Raw genomic sequence first — 23,323 nt, forward strand, 5'->3', positions numbered from 1 at the left:
CCACTGTGTGAGACTCCACCTCTTTTGAGGCCACACCCCTTGATAAACTACTGTAATAAACTCAGTGTAATAAAGTGGCACTTCACTCAGTATTTGTCTCAAATCATTTCACTCTGCTCTCACTCTGAACTTCATACATTTTTTAATCTAATTATCTGCACTTTATTATTTATAAATTAATTTATTTTTATTAATTGTTACTGTTATTATTGTTTGCTGATGGAGAAGGAGAGCCGGCCATCGTGGGAGACTCCGACTCAGTTCGTGTTGGCGTGTGTGTCGTACGCTGTTGGTTTGGGAAATGTGTGGAGATTTCCTTATCTCTGCCAGATGCATGGAGGAGGTGAGTTTGAGATTAGAATGTGAAATAATTCATGAATTACACTAACAATCTTGGTGAAAATGTCCCCACATTTTTTGTTGTGTTTTTGAAGGAAAAAACACTGACGTATTTTAAGATTTCCTACAGTATGAGCAGGTCATAAGTTGTTAATGAGTGTGTGTGTGTGTGTGTGTGTGTGTGTGTGTGTGTGTGTGTGTGTTACAGGGGGGTTTCTGATCCCATACATCCTCATGCTCTTTCTGGAAGGAATTCCTCTTTTCTATTTGGAGCTTGCTGTTGGACAGAAGATGCGTTTAGGAAGCATCGGTGCCTTCACTTCCATCAGTCCCTACCTAGGGGGAGTGGGTAAGGGATTCATTATGTTCACTTCCATTAAACTCCTTACTGTGGATTCAGGAGGTGTGTGTGTGTGTTTGTTAGTTACAGTAACAGTTAAAAAAAGTAATTTTTTGTTGGTTCTTCCGTCTGTTGCAGGGTTTGCAAGTGTCATCACATCCATTTATCTGTGTTTGTATTATAACGTAATTAATGCCTGGAGTTTCTGGTACCTTTTTCACTCATTTCAGGTTTATTATTATTATTATTATTATTATTATTATTATTATTATTGTTATTATTATTGTAGTTGTTGTTTTTGTTGTTATTATTATTATTGTTGTTGTTGGTGGTAGTGTTATTGTAGAAAGGCACTGTAGGTCATTGTAAGTGTGTGTTTGTGTGTCTGTGTGTATGTGTGTAGTCTGTGCTGCCGTGGGCTCAATGCCCATTGAACTCCAATCATACAGCATATTTAGAGGAGTGTGAAGTCGCCACTTCAACACAATATTTTTTCTTTCGTGAGACATTGAACATTTCATCGTCCATCGATGAGCACACTGTCGGTGTTCACACGGGAGTGGCACTCTGCCTCCTCCTGGCTTGGAGCATCGTTTTCCTGTTTAACATCCATGGAGTCAAATCTACTGGCAAAGTACAGTCCACACAGACACTCTGCACTCTGCCCACTGGGCATGGCATCATTAGCATTTTTAGCATTCACAATGCGACTTTAAAGAGTGATTTGTTGGTTTTTAGGTGGTGTATTTCACTGCAACGTTTCCGTACCTGGTTCTGATTGTGTATCTGATCCGTGGTGTCACTCTACATGGAGCGCTAGATGGAGTGAAGTACATGTTCACTCCAAAGGTAGAATACTCACATGCCGGGTCCTATTTACACTGTTTTTTCAGTCTTTCATAACTCTTACTTACATCTCTCATACCTCCATAACTTTTTTTCTCCATTACTTATCTTTTAATTTCTCATTTTTCCATATTTCATCCCTCAATTACTTATCTCTTTATCACTTATCCCTCCATCCTCCCATCATTCATCCCTCCATCCTCCCACCATTTTTCTCCCCATCATTCATCACTTCATTCCTTCATCACTTATATATGAAACAGTTTTAGTTCAAGTTTATTTCTGTAGCACTTTATACACATTGTCTTAAAGCAATTTTAAAGAATTTCTGAATGAAGCTAACCGGTGTGTATTTATCCCTGATGATGAAGTCTGGGGTGACTCTGGTGAAGGAAAAACTCCCTTAGATGTTATGAGGAAGAAACCTTGAGAGGAACCAGACTCAAAAGCAGAACCTCATCCTCATTTGGGTGACATCAAGAGTGTGATTATAGTCTTTAAACACTACAGAACACTGGAGAGTGAGAACTAACATGAGCACTGGAATGTGTGATTATTAGTAATGATCTTTCTACAGTCATTTGAGATTATGGAACCAGGAGCTACTGAGCAACTCATAAAATAGCTCAACATTTGCAATCATCACAGATCCAACACCAGCTTCTCCATGCCAGAGCCTTTAAACCTTCAAAGAGGTCCAATGTCCAAACGCCACATGAAGTGGGATCCAAATGGCACTGGTATGTCTCTAGATGGTTCCACAATCTTCATGTGGTGGGACACAACTGGGGTTGGAGTACCTCAGGATGCCTCGGGATGGGGAGAGAAAGAGAAGTAGTGGAGAGGAATTAGAGTAGCTGCTGTTCATGATATTAACAGCACAAGTTGGTAATGTGCATTTAAATAGTGTCTGATCTTTTTAGCATGATATAGCAAACTAACAAAATTTAAAAGACAACATTAAATAATAATGCTACTAGTTAGGCACTCAGAGTTTTGGGGTCCAACAACTCAGCACATCCTGATTTATTTAATTCTTCCTTTTTTTTGCTCTAAATTACAGTGTAAGAGAATTTCATGTGCACGGTCCTTTTACATCATTCCAAATATTTTCTCCTGGGCTTTGATTGGTCCATCCTAAAACATCAATCTTTTTCTGAAGACATTTGTGTTTTACGTTGCTGTTTTCCTGGAAGGTGAAAGTTTTCTAATTGTTTAAAAGGCCTTCAGGGTTTATGGAAAAAATTGATAGTAGATATTTCTGATTCCTTCTTCACTAAAGTGCAAGTCCTAGCTAAACTGTATAATGCTACCACCATCATGCTTCACTGTGGTTATAGTGTCCTTCGGGTAATAAACTTTTTTTTTTCCTTAACATGTTTTAGATTTTTCCCTAAAATTTTAAACTTTTATCTCATCAGCCCATAACACATTTTGTAACATGGTTTCAGGCAGACTCAAAAATGATCATGAGCCACAGAATATAAGATAAGATATTTTCTGTAGCTACTTTAATATGGTTCCCATAGCCAAGCCTCCCATTATATGTTTTATTGTCATTGCTGAATTTTAGTGGGATTGAATGTTCTTTGTAATGTCACAAAAAAAAGTTTTTAAAGTTTGTTTGTTTTTTTACAGGAAGTTTGTTGGTTGCTGTGTCTAGTGGAAAATGTTTTCAACTTGGTTTAATGTTTGAGTTTAATGCTGTGTGTTTTACAACACAAAAACATGACCTTTTAACAGGTGTGTATCGACCATTGGTATACATCTATAGTATGTATATGTGTAAATGTATTTGTGTGTGTGTGTGTGTGTGTGTGTGTGTGTGTGTATAGCTGGAGCAGTTGATGAATCCTCAGACATGGATAAATGCTGCTACACAGATCTTCTTCTCTCTTGGTTTGGGTTTCGGGTCTCTAATTGCTTTTGCCAGTTATAATGATTACAATAACAACTTTGAACGTCAGGCCATCGTCGTCGCCCTCATTAACAGTGGAACTTCAGTTTTTGCCAGCATTGTCACGTTTTCCATCTACGGCTTCAAAGCTACATTCAACTATGAGAGCTGCTTAGAGAGGTGTGAGTGTGTGTGTTTAGTCTTGTCTGTATTAACTGATATATATATAACTCAGTTAACACCCTTATTAAACATTAACTCAGTTCTAGCTGTAAAGTCAGACTGAGTAAAACAATAAACTGGTTAAAAATTTCAGTTTCAGCAGTTCAGAGTGAAGAGAATCATCGGTTTCTTTGTTCCTGCATAAGTACAGCTAATGGGATGTGGGTGGTGTTCAGTGTAATGCTGATGGTGGTGGTGTTCAATGTAACACTGATGGTGGTGGTGTTCAGTGTAATGCTGATGGTGTGGGTGGGGGTAGTGTGGTGGAGGTAGGTGGTGTTCAGTGTGAGAGTGATGAAGGTGGGTGGTGTTGAGTGTAGCAGTGATGGAGGTGGTGGTGTTCAGTGTAAGAGTGATGGAGGTGGGTGGTGTTGAGTGTAGCAGTAATGGAGGTGGTGGTGTTCAGTGTAAGAGTGATGAAGGTGGGTGGTGTTCAGTGTAAGAGTAATGGAGGTGGGTGGTGTTGAGTGTAGCAGTGATGGAGGTGGGTGATGTTTAGTGTAAGAGTGGTGGAGGTAGGTGGTGTTCAGTTTAAGAGTGATGAAGGTGGGTGGTGTTGAGTGTAGCAGTGATGGAGGTGGTGGTGTTCAGTGTAGGAGTGATGGAGGTGGTGGTGTTCAGTGTAAGAGTGATGGAGGTGGGTGGTGTTCAGTGTAGGAGCAATGGAGGTGGGTGGTGTTTAGTGTGAGAATGATGGAGGTGGTGGTGTTCAGTGTAAGAGTGATGGAGGTGGTGTTCAGTGTAAGAGTGATGGAGGTGGGTGGTGTTCAGTGTAAAAGTGATGGAGGTGGGTGGTGTTGAGTGTAGCAGTGATGGAGGTGGGTGGTGTTGAGTGTAGGAGTGATGGAGGTGGTGCTGTGATGGTGCTGCTCCATCACAGTGGTGTTCAGTGTAGAAGTGATGGAGGTGGTGGTGTTCAGTGTAAGAGAGATGGAGGTGGTTGTTGTTCAGTGTAAGAGTGGTGGAGGTAGGTGGTGTTCAGTGTAAGAGTGATGGAGGTGGGTGGTGTTCAGTGTAAAAGTGATGGAGGTGGGTGGTGTTGAGTGTAGCAGTGATGGAGGTGGGTGGTGTTGAGTGTAGGAGTGATGGAGGTGGTGCTGTTCAGTGTAAGAGTGATGAAGGTGGGTGGTGTTCAGTGTAAGAGTAATGGAGATGGGTGGTGTTCAGTGTAAGAGTGATGGAGATGGGTGGTGTTCAGTGTAGGAGTGATGGAGGTTATGGTGTTCAGTGTAGGAGTGATGGAGGTGGGTGGTGTTCAGTGTAGCAGTGATGAAGGTGGGTGGTGTTGAGTGTAGCAGCGATGGAGGTGGGTGGTGTTTAGTGTAAGAGTGATGGAGGTGGGTGGTGTTGAGTGTAGCAGTGATGGAGGTGGTGGTGTTCAGTGTAGAAGTGATGGAGGTGGGTGGTGTTCAGTGTAGGAGCGATAAGGGTGGGTGGTGTTCAGTGTGAGTGATGGAGGTGGTGGTGTTCAGTGTAAGAGTGATGGAGGTGGGTGGTGTTGAGTGTAGCTGTGATGGACGTGGGTGGTGTTCAGTGTAGAAGTGATGGAGGTGGGTGGTGTTCAGTGTAGGAGCAATAAGGGTGGGTGGTGTTCAGTGTGAGTGATGGAGGTGGTGGTGTTCAGTGTAAGAGAGATGGAGGTGGGTGTTGTTCAGTGTAAGAGTGATGGAGGTGGGTGGTGTTCAGTGTAGGAGTGATGGAGGTGGGTGGTGTTGAGTGTAGGAGTGATGGAGGTGGTGGTGTTCAGTGTAAGAGTGATGGAGGTGGGTGGTGTTCAGTGTAGCAGTGATGGAGGTGGTGGTGTTCAATGTGAAAGTGATGGAGGTGGGTGGTGTTCAGTGGAGGAGTGATGGAGGTGGTGGTGTTCAGTGTAGGAGTGATGGAGGTGGTGGTGTTCAGTGTAGGAGTGATGGAGGTGGGTGGTGTTCAGTGTAGGAGTGATGGAGGTGGTGGTGTTCAGTGGAGGAGTGATGGAGGTGGTGGTGTTCAGTGGAGGAGTGATGGAGGTGGTGGTGTTCAGTGGAGGAGTGATGGAGGTGGTGGTGTTCAGTGTAGGAGTGATGGAGGTGGTGGTGTTCAGTGTAGGAGTGATGGAGGTGGTGGTGTTCAGTGTAGGAGTGATGGAGGTGGGTGGTGTTCAGTGGAGGAGTGATGGAGGTGGTGGTGTTCAGTGGAGGAGTGATGGAGGTGGTGGTGTTCAGTGTAGGAGTGATGGAGGTGGGTGGTGTTCAGTGTAAGGGTGATGGAGGTGGGTGGTGTTCAGTGTAAGAGTGATGGAGATGGGTGGTGTTCAGTGGAGGAGTGATGGAGGTGGTGGTGTTCAGTGTAGGAGTGATGGAGGTGGGAGGTGTTCAGTGTTATAAATTTGAATCAGATATGAATGTGAAGAATAAAGGAAAATGTAGTGTTTACTGCAGTCACTTGTAATCACTTGTAGTTTATCTTCAGTAACTGTTTTATTTATTGTTTATGGAGACTTTTTAACAGATTTATTCTTACAAATGAAAGCAAGTCTTTTTTTTATTATTGAAACTGCTGCTGGAATCCATTTGTTCACAGTATGACTTGTTTGCAAGTTATTGTTTGTTTATTATTTGTTTATTGCAGGATGAGAGTTTTACTTCTGAATACATTTAATCTCGCTGAAGATGCCATTAATAAAGAAAATGTGACGTCATGGATTACTGTGTTAAATCACACACATCCTGAGCAGCTCGCGCTCATTCAGCATAAACTAGAGCCCTGCAGTCTGGAGGCTGAACTGGACACAGTATGTGTGTGTGTGTGTGTGTGTGTGTGTGTGTGTGTGTGTGTGTGTGTGTGTGTGTGTGTGTGTGTTTGTGTGTGTGTGTGTTTCCACTGTTTTAATGATTAAATAATCATGTTTCGCTTGTGTGTGTGTGTGTGTGTGTGTGTGTGTGTGTGTGTGTGTGTGTGCATGTTTTGTGTGTCATGTCTTGCTTGTGTTTGTGTGTGTGCATCTTTTGTGTGTCATGTTTTGCTTGTGTTTGTGTTTGCGTGTGTGTGTGTGTGTGTGTGTCTAGGCTGTTGAGGGCACTGGTTTAGCATTCATTGTGTACAGTGAGGCGATCATGAACATGCCGGCTTCTCAGCTATGGTCTGTCCTCTACTTCTTGATGTTGCTGATGTTGGGGATGGGAAGCATGCTTGGAAACATAACAGCCATAATAACACCACTGAGGGACTTCAAAAATCTTACACAGAACTTCAACAATGCCACACTGAACGGTACAAACTACCCAACAAACAACAAATAGAAAATTAGTCATAAATTCCAAATTATAAAAGCCATATATATCTTTTAAATCATGTAGAAGTAACCTTTGTGTGTGTGTGTGTGTGTGTGTGTGTGTGTGTGTGTGTGTGTGTAGGTCTGGTGTGCCTTTTCTGTTTGTTGCTGGGTTTGGGATTCACCACCCCTTCGGGTAATTACTGGTTTACGATGTTCAATGAGTATGGTGCAACGCTCTCGTTGCTCTTCATCGTGCTGATTGAAGTTGTCACTGTTTCCTACATCTATGGGCTAAAAAGGTAAATAAGTGAAATTTATCCTTACCTGTACAACTACCTATATGTTTTTCATACACTATGATAAAACTTCTTATTTTCCTGTTCTTGCAGTATTAATTCAGTATTCATATAAATTTTGCATGTAAATGATTTTCTTGTTTTTACTGTATACAATCAAATATAGTTTGATTATAGAGTTAAAAGACATAAGAAGAATTATGCTAAGCATTTTATACAAGTTAATAACAGCCATAACAATGTCATGCTCACTTAAAAAAACTTCTGACATGAATAACCAGCAAACTCACATCAGTTAAGCGCATAACATGGCATAAAATAAAAATAATACATGCTTTTACTCTGTTTAGCATGAACAGATGATTATTTTCGCACTCAATGTTGTAGTCAGAGTTGAAGGATAAGTTTTAAAATCCTCAACCTCAGAATCGGTCTATACCATTATAACATCTTCATATTACTTATGACCATACCTTTTATACCTGACCAGATTAACAACCCAATATTACATATCTGTGGAAACAGCAGTTGTCTAACCATATAACACTGAACATTGTGTGAGTAAAATGTTCATGTGATGGGATGGTGTATTTTGGTTCCACTGCATCAATATTTTATGATATATGTCTTGTGATATATGAAAGACAGCTTTTCACCTCGATGATAAATATAGCCACTGTTTAATATTGTGGCCATGAGATCTTGTCACACCCCTAATGAGTATACATGTGTGAGTAGATGCATATGTACATGTTTATGCTTGCTGCAAACTTTGATAGGATCACTGTACAGATGCTCTTTGTTTTGCAACCATCCTTGACTCTTTGTGGATTGTTTCGACAAGGTGGATAGCACACTGTTATTCATTTAGAACCATTTTAAACAGTTTGCACTGTCAGATAGGCCACCACAGAAAGAAAGCACATCAGGCACCACTATCTTTTGTTTCAAATTTTGCACTGGTGCACAATCGCATAAAAACTTCTGACATGGGCTGATGACAGTTAGGTTGAGCCCATGGGTTGGTGTTGCCATGGCCAGGCTCTGAACCTTCTATCTGTATGCTGAAGTGGCAAATAGCAATGTATATAAACAAATCTAATACAAATGTATAACTGTACAAATATGCAATATATACGTATTATGGGAATGCAATATATATTACAATAATACTGTATAGGGTGCAATGGGAAGATAAACACAGAAGGGTATTTTTTAAAGGTGAAAATAATAGTGCAAAAAAGAAGGCAACATGAGGTATTGCAATTTGTGCAGCAGTAAATGTATGTGCAGCAGAAGAAAGTAACAGTAAGCTGCATCATGGAAAACAATGTAAGTTAACAGTATAGAGACATTAATGTATGAGTAGAGTTAAATCAACTGAGTTGGATGTAGAGATCATCTTTTATTAATAGAGTTCAGTAGGCTGACATCTTCGGGAAAGACCTTGTGATCATGTGTTTTTCTGTGGTGGCCTGTCTACCATGGGGTCAGAATATTCTTTCCTCCTAACTGCAATGGTAGAAGTGTGGTTGTCACAATGTCAGCTGGGCTCAGTCAAGTAATTTACATTTGTACTCTGTATAATCCATGGGCTTCTTTTAGCAACTTAGCTGAAAGACACTTTAACTCTTCTCCCAGGTGATTCATCTCCAGGTCAGGATCTCAGTATAACTCTTTATGACTCTCTGCTCTCCCCTTCAGTCACTGCTCACAACCTTGGGGTGACTCTGGACAATCAACTGTCCTTCTTCCCACATGTCACTAATGCGGCTCGTTTTTGTCCATTTCTTCTATACAACATCTGAAGGATTCGACCATTTCTGTCCACACAGGCTGCCCAGGTTCTTGTTCAGTCTCTTGTGATTTCGAGACTGGACTACTGCAGCTCTCTGCTGGCAGGTCTTCCCCTGAACGCTATTCATCCACTGCAAATGATCCAAAATGCACTGTATTCAATCTGCCCAACTTCTCCCACACCACCCCACTGCTGCACCTCCACTGGCTTCCAGTAGCTGCACATCTTAGATTCAAAACACTGATGTTTGCCTACAAACCAAAAATAGACCAGCACCATCTTACCTCAGTGACCTCATCACATCCCGCACTGCACCACACTGTCTCAGATCCTCCAACACTGCTTGACTGGTATCACCTTCTTTCAGAATGAAAGGTAAGTATATTTCAAGGCTCCTCTCTGTTCTGGCACCGAGGTGGTGGAATGGACTTCCCCTAGATGTCCGTACAGTGGAGTTCCTGGCTATTTTTAATCTATTTTTTCTTTGCTGCTGCTGTCTCCTGTAAAAAGAGAAAGAGAGAGAGATACATGGCATTAGTGGAGACATTTTCATGCTCCCTGAGCAGCTGCCACTGGTCGTCTTATTATCTACTTTCATCTGTGTCTCGTTTCTCCTCCCTGCCTTTTGGCCATGTGCGCACTGGCTTTCCACAATGTAAGTGTTGAAGTGGTGCTGCCCATTCGGAACCATGCTGACAGTTGTGTCCAGATTCTTCTCTTTCTGGTGGCCCATCATCAAAATAACCATATAAATAGCATGTTTTCTTGGTAGAGTGGCTGATTGGGTAAATATATATTTATGTTTGTTATGTTATTGCTTATTCCCATTATAGTGATAGCATAGTGATCACAATTAAACATATACATACTTATATTAAATGTGTTTGTAGGTTTGAGAAGGACATTGAGGACATGCTGGGTCATCGGCCAAACTGGTACTGGAAAATCATGTGGGTTTTTGTGAGTCCATTACTGCTGATTGGCCTTTTCATCTTCTATATTATAAGTTATATTCAGGGAGGAACACCAACATATCAGGCATGGGATAAAGACATGGTAAGAGATGCAAATAAATCTTAATAAATCTTATTGTTGAGTATTACTGTAACTGTTATTGCTGTTGTTATTTATGTGAACAACATGACTGCTATGATTGTAAAGCTGTCATATAGACTGTTCAAGCTTGTTTTCAGCTCAGTTAAGGTGATCAAAAGTGATGCACATCACATCATTATTACAATCACATATGGCCACATTGGAACAGCAAGGCCACTTTTTAGTTTTTGCTATTTACATGTACATTTATGGCATTTGGCAAATGCCCTTATCAAGAGTGACTTACAGCTCGTGTTTTATACAACTGAGCAGTTAAGGGCCTTCTCAGGAGCCCAGCAGTCACAGTCAGGAATTTTGACCTCACATCGTCCTGACCCAACGTTCAACACCTTAAAAACTAAGCTACAATTTCCCTGCTATGTACTGAAGATATTTGGGTTTGAGATCAAAACATTAACATGATTCATAATATTATGAGATACCCTAGATATATATATATATATAATTTTAGCTTAGTTTCCTGATATTTTGTCATATAATGTGAGGACAGGCAGATGCAACTGCAAATTAAAGTCTTTATTATCCAAAGCAAACAAATCCAAATCGTCAAGCAAATGCACGGTCAAAACACAGGCGAGGTTCAGGCACTGTACAAATAGACTTGACTAAACAGAAATTAAAACATTTTAACAGAAACAAGCCAGTGGGTTATCAAACATGATTTCAGAGGCTTGCTAAAGTCACAATTAATGGCTATCTTGTGGCAGCATGTAAATGTGTGTGTGGTTGTGGAAAATGTTATGCAGCTGTGCTCAATCATTAGCAGGGAGATTTTTGAGCTGGAGTGTGTTTGTAATCATTGTCTTGCTGCCTGATTAAACTCCCTCTAATTATATTGTTTTTAAATTGTCAGACAAAATGTTTTTATAGATTTCAGAATTCATTCTGCTGCTCCATCATAAGTTCTATCATTATTAAGGATTAGATTGAGTCTGTTCCAGAAGCAGCCATGCAAGTCAAAGCCATGACACCACCACAAAATATACTTGATACCTGAGCTTGTATGAGTTGTATCATGAGCCATTTCTTTCTCCACTTGTTTGTCATATATTGTATTTTTCGGACTATAAGCCGCTACTTTTTTCCCACGTTTTGAACCCTGCGGCTTAAACAATGAAGCGGCTTATTTATTAATTTTTCCTGGGTTTTTCCCGGTTTCACAAACTTCAAGCCAAAAAACTGAACCCCATAACATTAGACCAATGAAATTTCCAAACGGAAACAAAAAAACTTATTTTTTGAAACGCATGATGATGCCAAAAGATACACTCCTGAGAGAAATAGTTGTGAAAGGAAGGATGAAGACAGTGAACAATGACTTTCTTGGTCGGCTACTGTTTAGATACAAGCCGTTGTAACACGTTGAGTCTGGGTGAAGGGAGAGCTCACTAACTCCAGTTACAACAGAAATCATATAAGCACAGACAGGTTTCCAAAACTCATGCTTTTTTATTTTTCTTGGCAACAGTGTTACGGGTTAGTCAAAGAAACTTAGAAATGAGCATCAGAAAATAATAAGGACATATTCCTCGGTTTGTTTGTTTTTTCCTCGGTCTTGCACACGTAGTAATACCGGAAAAATGCGGCGAAGGCTGTTCCCAAAATACCGCTATGCTCCTAAAGGAAGCGCAACATATTTCACCCGTTACACCCGTCTTTCATTAAAGCCTGTGTAAAGTTCATTAGTTTCAGTGTAGACTTATAGACAGGTGCGGCTTATTTATGTTTAAAATAAAAATCTTTGTCAAATTCGGTGGGTGCGGCTTATATTTGGGTGCGCTTTATAGTCCAGAAATTACGGTAATCACTTTGTTAGAGGTTCATCTTTTCAGGAACTTTTGAGGATCTTTGTATTTCTGTACAAATTCCAATCTTTTGCTGCTGATAAAAGTATTTTATCTTGTGGGATCTCTGCTATATTTCTTTAAACAATGGATTGAAAAACTTTCACTCTTGCCCAGTGGAGGTTGTTGATGATGTTACTGACTTATTCATTGTTTGATGTCACTGTGATGTCACTTTTCAGATTTTACAATGTTTCTGTCATCAACTCATGTTTTCCTTGAACATCCTGGTTCATGTATGGATGTTAATACCCCGTTGGTTTATTCACTTTTTAGTATGTTTGAAATTGTTGTATTGAATAATGCTTATGCAAAGACTGTTTTCTCTGACACTTTTCTTATCTTTAAAATGGCTCCCTTAGACAGCTCTCTGCTCTGAATGATGGTTTATTTATTAACAATAAATGTCTTGTGTACATGTAAAACCCAGGACTCTATCAAAGAGCAGAAATTCAGAGCTATTCATAAACAAATCCAACAGAACACACCTGGGCAAAAAGAAATACCTGTTAGTCAGCAAACTTTTGATTATTTGAAAAATAGGTTGGTTCATACAAAAGGTGCTAGATGTGTTAAAGTTGTTTAAAAAGTCTAGATTTAAATATCGGAAAATAAAATATTCATATTTTGATACCAAACACAAATGTCTTCAGTGAATAACAAAAGGGAGAGTATTAGCTTTATTGTTACAATATTTTGAATACATATTATTAACTTAATTTCCAATTACATTAATAACTTTAATACTGGCCACTTGTGTGCCTTGAACTGTATAGTATTATGTGGGTGTGATGGTCAGGGGTGCATATACTTTTGGCAATACAGTTTATTGAATATTTTGATAATAAACATTTTGAAATGGATGCTGCAGTTGAGGGTTGTGTGTTTTCTCTGTCTTCTCTCCAATACAGGGAAAGTCAGTAAAAATGGAGTATCCTGTATATGCTCAAATCTTCATTGGTCTTCTCCTTGTCTCATCAGTGAGCTGTGTCCCTATCACAGCTATTTATACTTTCTGCACAAGACATAAAAAACAAACAGTAACAGTACGTGAGGAAATAAATACTGTGTTATCCACCATAACACCATAAAACCATCAAAACACCTGCTAGAATATCTGCCACAGCGTACACTGTGAGAGCCTTTATATGATACATTATAAAGGATTCAGTAGATAATTAATAGAAATAACATCTAACTATTTACATTCAGAATAATTTTAACAGAAAAGTAAATAAACCTGATCAGTTGATGTACATCTAATGGTTAATAAGAATCTAAATGTTTTACTTAAATTTTTATTATGTGGAAAATGTGTTAAATATAAACAGCACTTTCTACACAGTAGTGTGGAGCATGTTAGTGTACATTGTCTGCTTAAAGCACTACATATACGTATTCTTTGGGGTTTATTGTAATTTACAATGATCTGATTTTAAAGTTACTCTTTGTACTTAAATCAATTATTACAACATTTTAAAAGTAGAATTTAGATATTAAAGTTATTTATGAGACCAATTAATGGCCGTGCTTTTGCACCAAAGCAGCATAATGTTACATTCAGAAAGTCTAAAACACTTGATTTTCTGATTCTATAAATCTCAAATATAATTGAACAATTTATTTTTCTTGTCATGTGAAAAACACAGTTCATAAACTATTCTACAGAGTAATTTTATATTATAAACCCAGACTCCAAAAAGGTAACAAAATACATGATGGTCTTTATAACAAGTTATATTTCTAAAATTAATGAATGAGAACATGTTTTCTTTGGTATTATATTGAAAATAAAATATTTTGAAAGCAATATAAAAAAAATTGAATGAAGCTGTGATCTGATTTGTGTTTCAGTGACAGAGCTTCTAGACAGTTATATACAGAACAGTATATTGTCTTTTTCAATAAAATCCATGCATATTGTATATGGTCACAGAATTCTGATTGTTCTCTTGTTGTGTTTTCAGATTTCCCCACCTGCTTTTAGTTAATCTGCTGGAGTATTTTAAGCTCATTATTGCCTTTTGTTTTATTGAGTGATGTTGTATAATTTCAGTCAGGAATGTGAGTTCAGTGTAAAGGTCAGAGCTTCACTGGGAATAAAGTTCACAATGTAATGTGAAAACACTTCATTCACTTTACAAAAGTAAAAATCCATTTCTGTAACAATCAGGAATAAAAGAGTATATTAATGACATTCCTTCTGAGGACACAAATGATTTAAATAATCAATAACGTGTTTTTTTAACATTTAACATATTAACAATAACATGAACTCGTAGGTCTTTTTCACAGATGAAAGTGTTTCACACACTGAAGGTGTCCTTCTAAAACAGCTACAGTTTAACTTGCACTTTTTCTTTCACGTGTATAACCTTTAATCTTTTCAAGTATTTATCATCATCAGACTGACTCGTTGTTCAAGTAATGCGCAAAAGTCTTCCAAACTGTTTTTTTGTTTCAACTGAATGTTATAGGTATTTAAGCACTGAACATTAGTTAAAGAGTAATTATAAATAAAATATAAAATGACTTGCATTAGTTGTTTTTATTAACATTACAATGTTGTGATGTTAAGCTATCAGCTATCACACAAAACTCTTAAATTGGGGAATATGAATAAAAATGTAATATAGATTATTATGCTAGATAAGCTAAAGAGCAAAAGTAACTAAATAGAAAAGTATCCGTTTGTTCAAAAATTTAAGCTCACACAACAACTTGAATTCCTTGAATTGATTCCAGCTTTGTCATTACTTAGAACCAAAGCATTCTGTGCCTTAACGTCGTGGTTTCTCACCAGTTTCACAGTTGACTGTACACTGAGTCTAGCTTTGTCTTGGCTGTAGGTGACTACTGTCTTGTCATCATACTCCTCACACTGTGACTGTGATGTTTAGACTGTAACTATGTAGGGTTTGTTTTACAGTTCTCATGCTTACATATAACTAACCAATAAAGGAAGGTTTTCCATGCAAAGTTTCTGGCTCCTACAGGGTGGTATGAAGACTCTGCCTTCCATGTCAGTGTTATAAAGTTTCCACTAATTGAGCCCTCTTCCACTACCAGGTGAACACAAAAACATTGCCATATTGTATTGTCCTATCATGTTTAGCAGAAGCATCAATATTAATCCATGTAAATGACAACAGTCCATCCCGTTTTTTTCGTGCATTACAGTTTTCCTGGGGATTTAAATTAGGGTGCAAATTCTGTTTTTAAGCAAATTCTACAGGAAAGAAAACAGAAGTATAAATCTAAAAACTATTTTAAACTTTAAACCATTTCCTCACAATGTTCAGCTTTTCATAAAAAGTCCATCTTAAAAATGGCCTTTTAAGTGTATCTGCAACCAGATACATTTCTTGTTCTCTGTCAGAAACAAACAAACAAACAAACCAAAAAACCCAGCTATTAACTCTATATACATGTTGCTATCTAGATGAAGAGAATCGGCTATTGGGAATAATTTAATACATATTCATGGAAAAAATATATTAAAACTTAAGTAAGAAATTCTAATAGTGTTTAGACCAGCATAGTAGGTTTTGCAGTAGAAGGCCAACAGGACCAACAGTGAAGGCTTTACTTGCCCTGAAGTCCTACCACTGCAAGAATGAAATATTTATTATTAATTATGTTTATAAATATATACATAAACCAAATCATTTACATATTGCAATATAATTATTTATGACTCTTTACATGAGCTAATTGGAATTTAGTTGAGATTTTAATTAAGCTGTTACAACATGTAATCACCCCAGCTCCAAACCACTGAACATTTTAATCCATTTCAAACTCTCCCTTTTTTTCTCTCTCTCTTTTTCTCTCCCACATACAAACATTATGTACACTTTACACATTTTTTTTTTTTGTGTCTATTCCTTTTGCTGTTGTGAAAGAACTGGACAGTTTACAGAATACGATCCTGTTTGAATAAGTTTCCTGTATGAAAATAAACTCCACCATTGCTTAATGTAGGAAATAGTGAGGGATAAAAAAGGCAATTTCAAATGAAATAACAGCACACATAATAAGAAGTAGTATATTTAAATAGTAAAGGTCAATGTTCGTAGGTCTGTATAGGTGTGCTAAGGTCTCCAGAATTATACTGATGTGTGGTGAATTGTGTAGAGGTTTGCTGAGGTGTGGTGAGGTATCCTGAGGTGTTTATTTTTAGGTATGTTAAATTCAATAGAAGGTTGTTAGAAGGTTAGAGAGTATCACCTTGTGATTCAATTAATTTTACCTCAGAAATATTTCAGTGTTAATAGGTGAAAGGTAGGGGTCATATTTCAATTCATAAAGCAACAGTTAACACATCACCAGGCCTCATCAAACCATTCTACACTAAATATTTTAGCACAGCTCAGTAAACATTTATATAGTGTAACAAATTTCAGCACATCTTAATTGGCCTTGACCACCTTATTACCTATATACAACCCTAACCCTAACCATCACTACACATATACAGACCTCAGTACATCTTCATACACCTTAGCACTCTTTACTGCACAAATTCAGCATGCCTAAACACATTGCAGCATACCTCAGTACACATCAAAGCATCTTTGCACATATTTATATGTCTCAGAAAACTTTAATACACATCAAAACACACCAGTGCACTTCAAACATTTCAGCACTCCTCAGTACACTGCAAATCATCTCAGCAACCTTCAAAACATTTTGTTACACCTTAAAACATCTCAGCACACCTCAAATCATCTCAGCACACCTCAACATATGTCAGCACACTTCAAAACATTTTATTGCACTTTAATCATATCATTAGGGTTGGTTTTAAGGTTAGGTGTTAAGGTTAGATTTACGGTTTAGGGTTAGGGTTAGGGTCAGGGTTTAGGGTTTAGGGTTAGGGTTGGGGTTGGGGTTAGGGTTAGGGTTAGGGTCAGGGTCAGGGTCAGGGTTAGGGTTAGGGTTAGGTTTTGGTTAGGTTTGGTGTTGGGTTAGGTTTTGGTTAGGGTTAGGATTAGGTATAGGAATAGGTTTTGATTAGGGTTGGGGTTGAGGTTAGGGTTAGGGGTTGAGGTTAGGGTTAGGGTTAGGATTAGGTATAGGGTTGGGGTTAGGTTTTGGTTAGAGTTAGGGTTATGGTTAGGGTTAGGGATAGGTTAGGTTTTTAAGGTTAGGGTTAGGGTTAGGATTAGGGTTAGGGTTAAGGGTTAGGGTTGGGGCTAAGATTAGCGGTTAGGGTTAGGATTTAGGGTTAGGGTCAGGGTTATGGTTAGGGTTGGTTAGGGTTAGGTTTTGGTTAGGTTTGGGGTTGGGGTTGGGGTTAGTTTTAGGGGTTGAGGTTAGGGTTAAGGATAGGTTTAGGGGTTGAGGTTAGGGTTAGGGTTAGGTTTTCATTAGGGTTAGGCTTTGAGGTTATGGTTAGGGTTAGGTTTTGAGGGTAGGGGTTAGGGTTGGGGTTCTGGTTGGGGTTAGGATTAGGTATAGGGATAGGGGTTGAGGTTAGGGTTGGGGTCATGTTTTGGTTAAGGTTAGAGGGTTGGGGTTAGGTTTAGAGAAAGGAGTCAGGGTCTGGGTTATGGTTAGGGTTTAGGGTTAGAGTGGGTTAGGGTTAAAGGTTAGGGTCAGGGTTAGGGTTTGGGCTAGGGTTAGGGTCAAGGTTAGAGGGTTAGGGTTAGATCAAGTGCACTAACCCTAACCCTCATTGTTTTTTTCACCCCAAAAAATTCGAGTTTGGGGGTTAGGGCAAATGCACAAGATGAGATGCAATGGATGAAGTGCACTGGACGAAGTGCACTTAATGAAGTCCACTAAGTGAAGTGCACTAGATGAAGTGCCCAAGGTGAAGTCTGCTAGGTGAAGTCCACTAGATGAAGTGCACTGGATTAAGTGCATTAGATTAAGTGCACTAGATGAATTGCACTAACCCCTAACCCTCATTGTTTTTTCTCCTTTTTTCCAAGTGGGGATTGGGGGGGTGGGTTAGTTCTTGGCTTTATGTTGAGATTTGGGGTTAGGGTTAGGGTTAGCACACTAGATGTTTAAGTATGCATACTAAATTTTTAAGTGTGAATTCGAGATATAGACCAGCCCAGAGCCTTTAGGGTTAGGGTTAGGGTTAGGGTTAGGGTTAGGGTTAGGGTTAGGGTTAGGGTTAGGGTTAGGGTTAGGGGTTGGGGTTAGGGTTAGGGTTAGGGTTAGGGTTAGGGGTTAGGGTTAGGGTTAGGGGGTTAGGTGGTTAGGGATAGGGTTAGGTTTTTAAGGTTAGGGTTAGGATTAGGGTTAAGGGTTAGGGTTAGGGTTAGGGTTGGGGCTAAGATTAGCGGTTAGGGGTTAGCATTTAGGGTTAGGGTCAGCGTTATGGTTAGGGTTAGGTTTGGGGTTAGGGTTGGGGTTAGGTTTAGGGGTTGAGGTTAGGGTTAAGGATAGGTTTAGGGGTTGAGGTTAGGGTTAGGGTTAGGTTTTTATTAGGGTTAGGTTTTGAGGTTAGGGTTGGGGCTTAGGTTTTGAGGGTAGGGGTTTGGGTTAGGGTTGGGGTTAGGGTTGGGGTTAGGATTAGGTATAGGGATAGGGGTTGAGGTTAGAGTTGGGGTCATGTTTTGGTTAAGGTTAGAGGTTGGGGTTAGGTTTAGAGATAGGAGTCAGGATCTGGGTTATGGTTAGGGTTAGGGTTAGGGTCAGTGTTAGAGGTTAGGGTTAAGGGTTAGGGTCAGGGTTAGGGTTTGAGCTAGGGTTAGGGTCAGTGTTAGAGGGTTAGGGTTAGATCAAGTTCACTAACCCTAACTTTATTGTTTTTTTCACCCCAAAAAATTCGAGTTTGGGGGTTAGGGATAGGGCAAATGCACAAGATTAGATGCACTAGATGAAGTGCACTGGATGAAGTGCACTTAATGAAGGCCACTAAGTGAAGTGCACTAGATGAAGTGCCCAAGGTGAAGTCCACTAGGTGAAGTCCACTAGATGAAGTGCACTAGATTAAGTGCATTAGATTAAGTGCACTAGATGAATTGCATTAACCCCTAACCCTCATTGTTTTTTCTCCTTTTTTTCGAAGTGGGGATTTGGGGGGTGGTTTAGTTCTTGGATTTATGTTTAGAGTTGGGGTTAGGGTTAGGGTTAGCACACTAGATGTTTAAATATGCATACTAAATTTTTAAGTGTGAATTCGAGATATAGACCAGCCCAGAGCCTTTGATGTTTACTGGCCTTCTCCAAGTCACTAAGCACTCACATCAAATCTCTGCCACTTTAAATAAGTGCCAAAAATGCCCCTTTGTAGTTCTTTCCCCTTTTTTTCCCCAAAAAAAGGTGAAGTGCACTAGATGACGTGCACTAGGTAAAGTGCATTAGGTGAAGTGCACTAGATTAAGTCAAGTCAAGTCAAGAGGCTTTTATTGTCATTTCTACTATACACAGTGATACACAGTACACAGTAAAAATGAGACAACGTTCCTCCGGAACCCTGGTGCTACACTAAACAACAACAAAACAAAACAACATAGAGCTACAACACAAGCTACATAAAGTGCATCGAGTACAACCTAGTGCAAACAGTGCAGACAGACAGTGCAGACAGACGACACAAGACAAGACACAAAACCCAATATAGCGCCGACCAGTAAACCTACTGTATTCTTGATTATACAGTACTGTACAAGAACACTGTAAAAACTATACAAACTAAAAACTATACCCCAGAAGTGACTATAAACAGAACAATGTAGTGCAAAAAATACAGCACCAGTCGAAGGTGCAAAGAACAGCATGTAAACAGTATAATACAGTGTTAAATGATAAATGTGCAAGAAACAGCAGTTAAGAGTATGGTACAGTTGAGAATAATAAATAATAAATAAATGAATGTTGGTGGAATTGCTTGAGATGAGTGATGAGTGTGTGTTAAGTGTTAAGTCCAGGAAAAATTTTACAGTACACATTTTGAGTAAGTGTGTGTGTGTGAGAGTTCCTTTTCATTTCTGTGTATTAAGTAGCCTGATGGCTTGTGGAAAGAAACTGTTGCACAGTCTTGCTTCGAATGCTTCAGAACTGTTTTCCTGATGGCAGGAGGGTAAAAAGTGTGTGTGACGGGTGTGTGTGGTCGTCCACAATGCTGTGTGCTTTGCGGATGCAGCGTGTGGTGTAAATGTCCATGATAGAGGTGAGAGAGACTCCGATGATCTTCTTAGCTGTCCTCACTATCCTCTATAGGGTCTTGCGGTCCGAGACGGTGCAGTTCCCAAACCAGGCAGTGATGCAGCTGCTCAAGATGCTCTCAATGGTCCCTCTGTAGAACATGGTCAGGATGTGGGGAGGGAGGTGGGTTTTCCTTAGCCTTTTTAGGAAGTAGAGATGCTGCTGGGCTTTCTTTGTGATGGAGCTGGTGTTGAGTGACCAGGTGAGGTTGTCTGCCAGATGAACACCAGGGAATTTTGTGCTCTTGACGATCTCCACTGAGGATCCATCAATAATCAGTGGAGATTGGTCGCTCGGTGCTCTCCTGAAGTCCACAACCATCTCTTTTGTTTTGTCCACGTTCAGAGACAGGCTGTTTGCTCCACACCAGGCAGTTAACTGTTGCACCTCCTCTTTGTATGCTGACTCGTCGTTCTTGCTGATTAGACCCACCACGGTTGTGTCATCACCAAACTTGATGATGTGGTTCGAGCTGTGCATTACTACACAGTCGTGAGTCAGCAAAGTGAACAGCAGTGGGCTAAGCACACAGCCCTGGGGGGCCCCAGTGCTCAGTGTGGTGGTGCTGGAGATGTTGTTCCCGATCCTGACTGACTGAGGTCTCCCAGTCAGGAAGTCCAGGATCCAGTTACAAAGGGAGGTGTTCAGGCCCAGAAGGTTTTTCCCCTTTTTTAGATGAGTAGATGAAATGCACTGGATGAAGTGTACTAGATGAAAGACACTAGTTAAAGTGTACTAGGTGAAGTGAAGTGAAACGAAGGGTTAGTGTTCTGGAACAAGATTAACGTTACATATTCTTTATTTTGTGTTTAATTTGATAACACATTTAAGTTTTTTAATGTCTGTAATTCTTTAATGTTATCCATGTCGCTAATTATCCTGTTCAATTTATTTAATGGTTTCTACCTCCATCTAGTGGCAAGTTCTAAAGTTGCTGTTATTCCGTGATTTCTGGTATTCACGTGTATCAGGAAGTAGTAATTGCTCCATGTGGGCATCGGTAATTATGGCTCTCTTTAATCGCCATATATTTTTGTAATCTTTAACCCTGCAACAGCATTACTTGTGAGTATTTATTTGATTGACATGGATGTGCATTATATTTTAATACAAATGTAAATTGTTATGGTTTAAGATCATTATTAATAACTTTCCATCCGGCTATTGCATTAGCCACGTTGTGCTTTAGCGTCATATGTATTCATTATTTACATTACAAAATGTTACGTTTATTCGCAAGCAATGCAGAATATTACATTATTGTGGATGTTAATACAATGCTGTAATTGTTGGTAATTCCTGGACATTATTATTATTATTATTATTATTATTATTATTATTATTATTGTTATTGTTATCATCAATAAAATATGTTTATTTGTAATTTCACTCCATACACGTCATTTATCCTGTGGGCAAATAAACTTCTTGTCTTCAAAATCATGTGATAGAAGGGAGTTTATCTGACTGTCAAAGCACTAAAACATATTAAGGACAGTACAGTTAGGGTTAGGGTCAGGGTTAGGGTTAGGGTAAGGATTATGGTTAGGGTCAGGGTTTAGGGTTAGAGGGTTAGGGTCCAGGGTCAGGGTGAGGGTGAGGTTTTGGTCAGGGTTGGAGTTAGGGTTGGGGTTAGGATTAGGGGTTGAGGTTAGGGTTAGGGTTAGGGTTAGGGTTAGGTTAGGGTTGGGATTATGGTTAGAGGTTAGGGTTAGGGATAGGGGTTAGGGTTAGGGTTATGTTTTCAGGTAGATGTTAGGGTTAGGTTTTGAGTTTTGGGTTAGGGTTAGGTGATGAGGGTTAGCGTTAGGGGTTAGGGTTAGGGTCAGGGTCAGGGTCAGGGTTAGGGGTTAGGGTTGGTTAGGGGTTAGAAATTAGGGTTAGGGTCAGGGTTAGGGTTAGGGTTAAAATTAGGGTTAGGGATAGAAATTAGGGTTAGGGTCAGGGTCAGGGTCAGGGTTAGGGTTAGGGTAAGGATTATGGTTAGGGTCAGGGTCAGGGTCAGGGTTAGGGGTTAGAAATTAGGGTTAGGGATAGAAATTAGGGTTAGGATTTAGGGTTAGGGTTGAAATTAGGGTTAGGGGTTAGAGGTTAGGGGTTAGAAATTAGGGTTAGGGTTGAAATTAGGGTTAGGTTTTGAGTTTTGGGTTAGGGGTTAGAAATTAGGGTTAGGGTAAGGATTATGGTTAGAGGTTAGGGTTAGGGATAGGGGTTAGGGGTTAGAAATTAGGGTTAGGGTTGAAATTAGGGTTAGGGTTGAAATTAGGGTTAGGGATAGAAATTAGGGTTAGGGTTGTTAGGGTTAGGGTCAGGGTTAGGGTTATGTTTTCAGGTAGATGTTAGGGTTAGGGTCAGGGTCAGGGTCAGGGTTAGGGTTAGAGATAGGGTTAGGGTTGAAATTAGGGTTAAGGTTAGGGTTAGGGTCAGGGTCAGGGTTAGGGGTTAGAGGTTAGGGGTTAGAAATTAGGGTTAAGGTTAGGGGTTAGAAATTAGGGTTAGGGTTGGGATTATGGTTAGGGTCAGGGTCAGGGTCAGGGTCAGGGTTAGGGTTAGGATTTAGGGTTAGGGGTTAGTTAGGGTTAGGGTCAGGGTCAGGGTTAGGGTTAGGTTTTAGGGTTAGGGTTGAAATTAGGGTTAGGGTTAGGGATAGAAATTAGGGTTAGGGTAAGGATTATGGTTAGAGGTTAGGGTTAGGGTAAGGATTATGGTTAGGGTCAGGGTTAGGGTTAAAATTAAAATTAGGGTTAGGGTTAAAATTAGGGTTAGGTTAGGGGTTAGAGGTTGGGGTCCAGGGTCAGGGTCAGGGTCAGGGTTAGGGTTAGGGATAGAAATTAGGGTTAGGGTCAGGGTTAGGGTTATGTTTTCAGGTAGATGTTAGGGTTAGGGATAGAAATTAGGGTTAGGGTAAGGATTATGGTTAGGGTCAGGGTTAGGGTTATGTTTTCAGGTAGATGTTAGGGTTAGGGTAAGGATTATGGTTAGGGTCAGGGTTAGGGTTATGTTTTCAGGTAGATGTTAGGGTTAGGGTCAGGGTTAGGGTTAGAGATAGGGTTAGGGTTGTTAGGGTTAGGTTTTGAGTTTTGGGTTAGGGGTTAGAAATTAGGGTTAAGGTTAGGGGTTAGAAATTAGGGTTAGGGTTAGGGATAGAAATTAGGGTTAGGGTTAGGGTCAGGGTTAGGGTTAAAATTAGGGTTAGGTTA

At 39.6% G+C, this 23,323-nt stretch overlaps 1 protein-coding gene across 2 annotated transcripts; it reads left to right on the top strand.

The window, feature by feature from the left end:
• The first annotated feature begins 58 nt into the window (after positions 1–58).
• On the top strand, positions 59–14,148 carry LOC124403736 (sodium- and chloride-dependent transporter XTRP3-like). 2 transcript variants are annotated; one of them, XM_046877464.1, is made up of 12 exons: positions 59–343; positions 548–688; positions 818–909; positions 1,083–1,313; positions 1,418–1,528; positions 3,361–3,602; positions 6,252–6,414; positions 6,689–6,893; positions 7,037–7,196; positions 9,882–10,047; positions 12,863–13,085; positions 13,919–14,148. In XM_046877464.1, the coding sequence occupies exons 1-11, from the start codon at positions 220–222 to the stop codon at positions 13,040–13,042; spliced, it is 1,815 nt and encodes a 604-aa protein (XP_046733420.1). In that variant the 5' UTR covers positions 59–219; the 3' UTR covers positions 13,043–13,085; positions 13,919–14,148. The 2 variants fall into 2 exon arrangements, with proteins under 2 accessions (XP_046733420.1, XP_046733419.1); XM_046877463.1 differs by having other exon boundaries at positions 12,863–14,148.
• Positions 14,149–23,323: the final 9,175 nt, after the last annotated feature.

This window comes from Silurus meridionalis, chromosome 21, assembly GCF_014805685.1.
Source record: "Silurus meridionalis isolate SWU-2019-XX chromosome 21, ASM1480568v1, whole genome shotgun sequence".
NCBI lineage: Eukaryota > Metazoa > Chordata > Actinopteri > Siluriformes > Siluridae > Silurus > Silurus meridionalis.

What these genes read in the sequence shown, in the direction of transcription:
- LOC124403736 (XM_046877463.1), top strand. Translation starts at nt 220, where the DNA reads ATGGAGAAGGAGAGCCGGCCATCGTGGGAGACTCCGACTCAGTTCGTG. An exon ending in ACCTTTTTCACTCATTTCAG is followed by an intron (nt 910 to 1,082) that starts GTTTATTATTAT and finishes GTATGTGTGTAG; the next exon opens with TCTGTGCTGCCGTGGGCTCA. An exon ending in AGTACATGTTCACTCCAAAG is followed by an intron (nt 1,529 to 3,360) that starts GTAGAATACTCA and finishes GTGTGTGTATAG; the next exon opens with CTGGAGCAGTTGATGAATCC.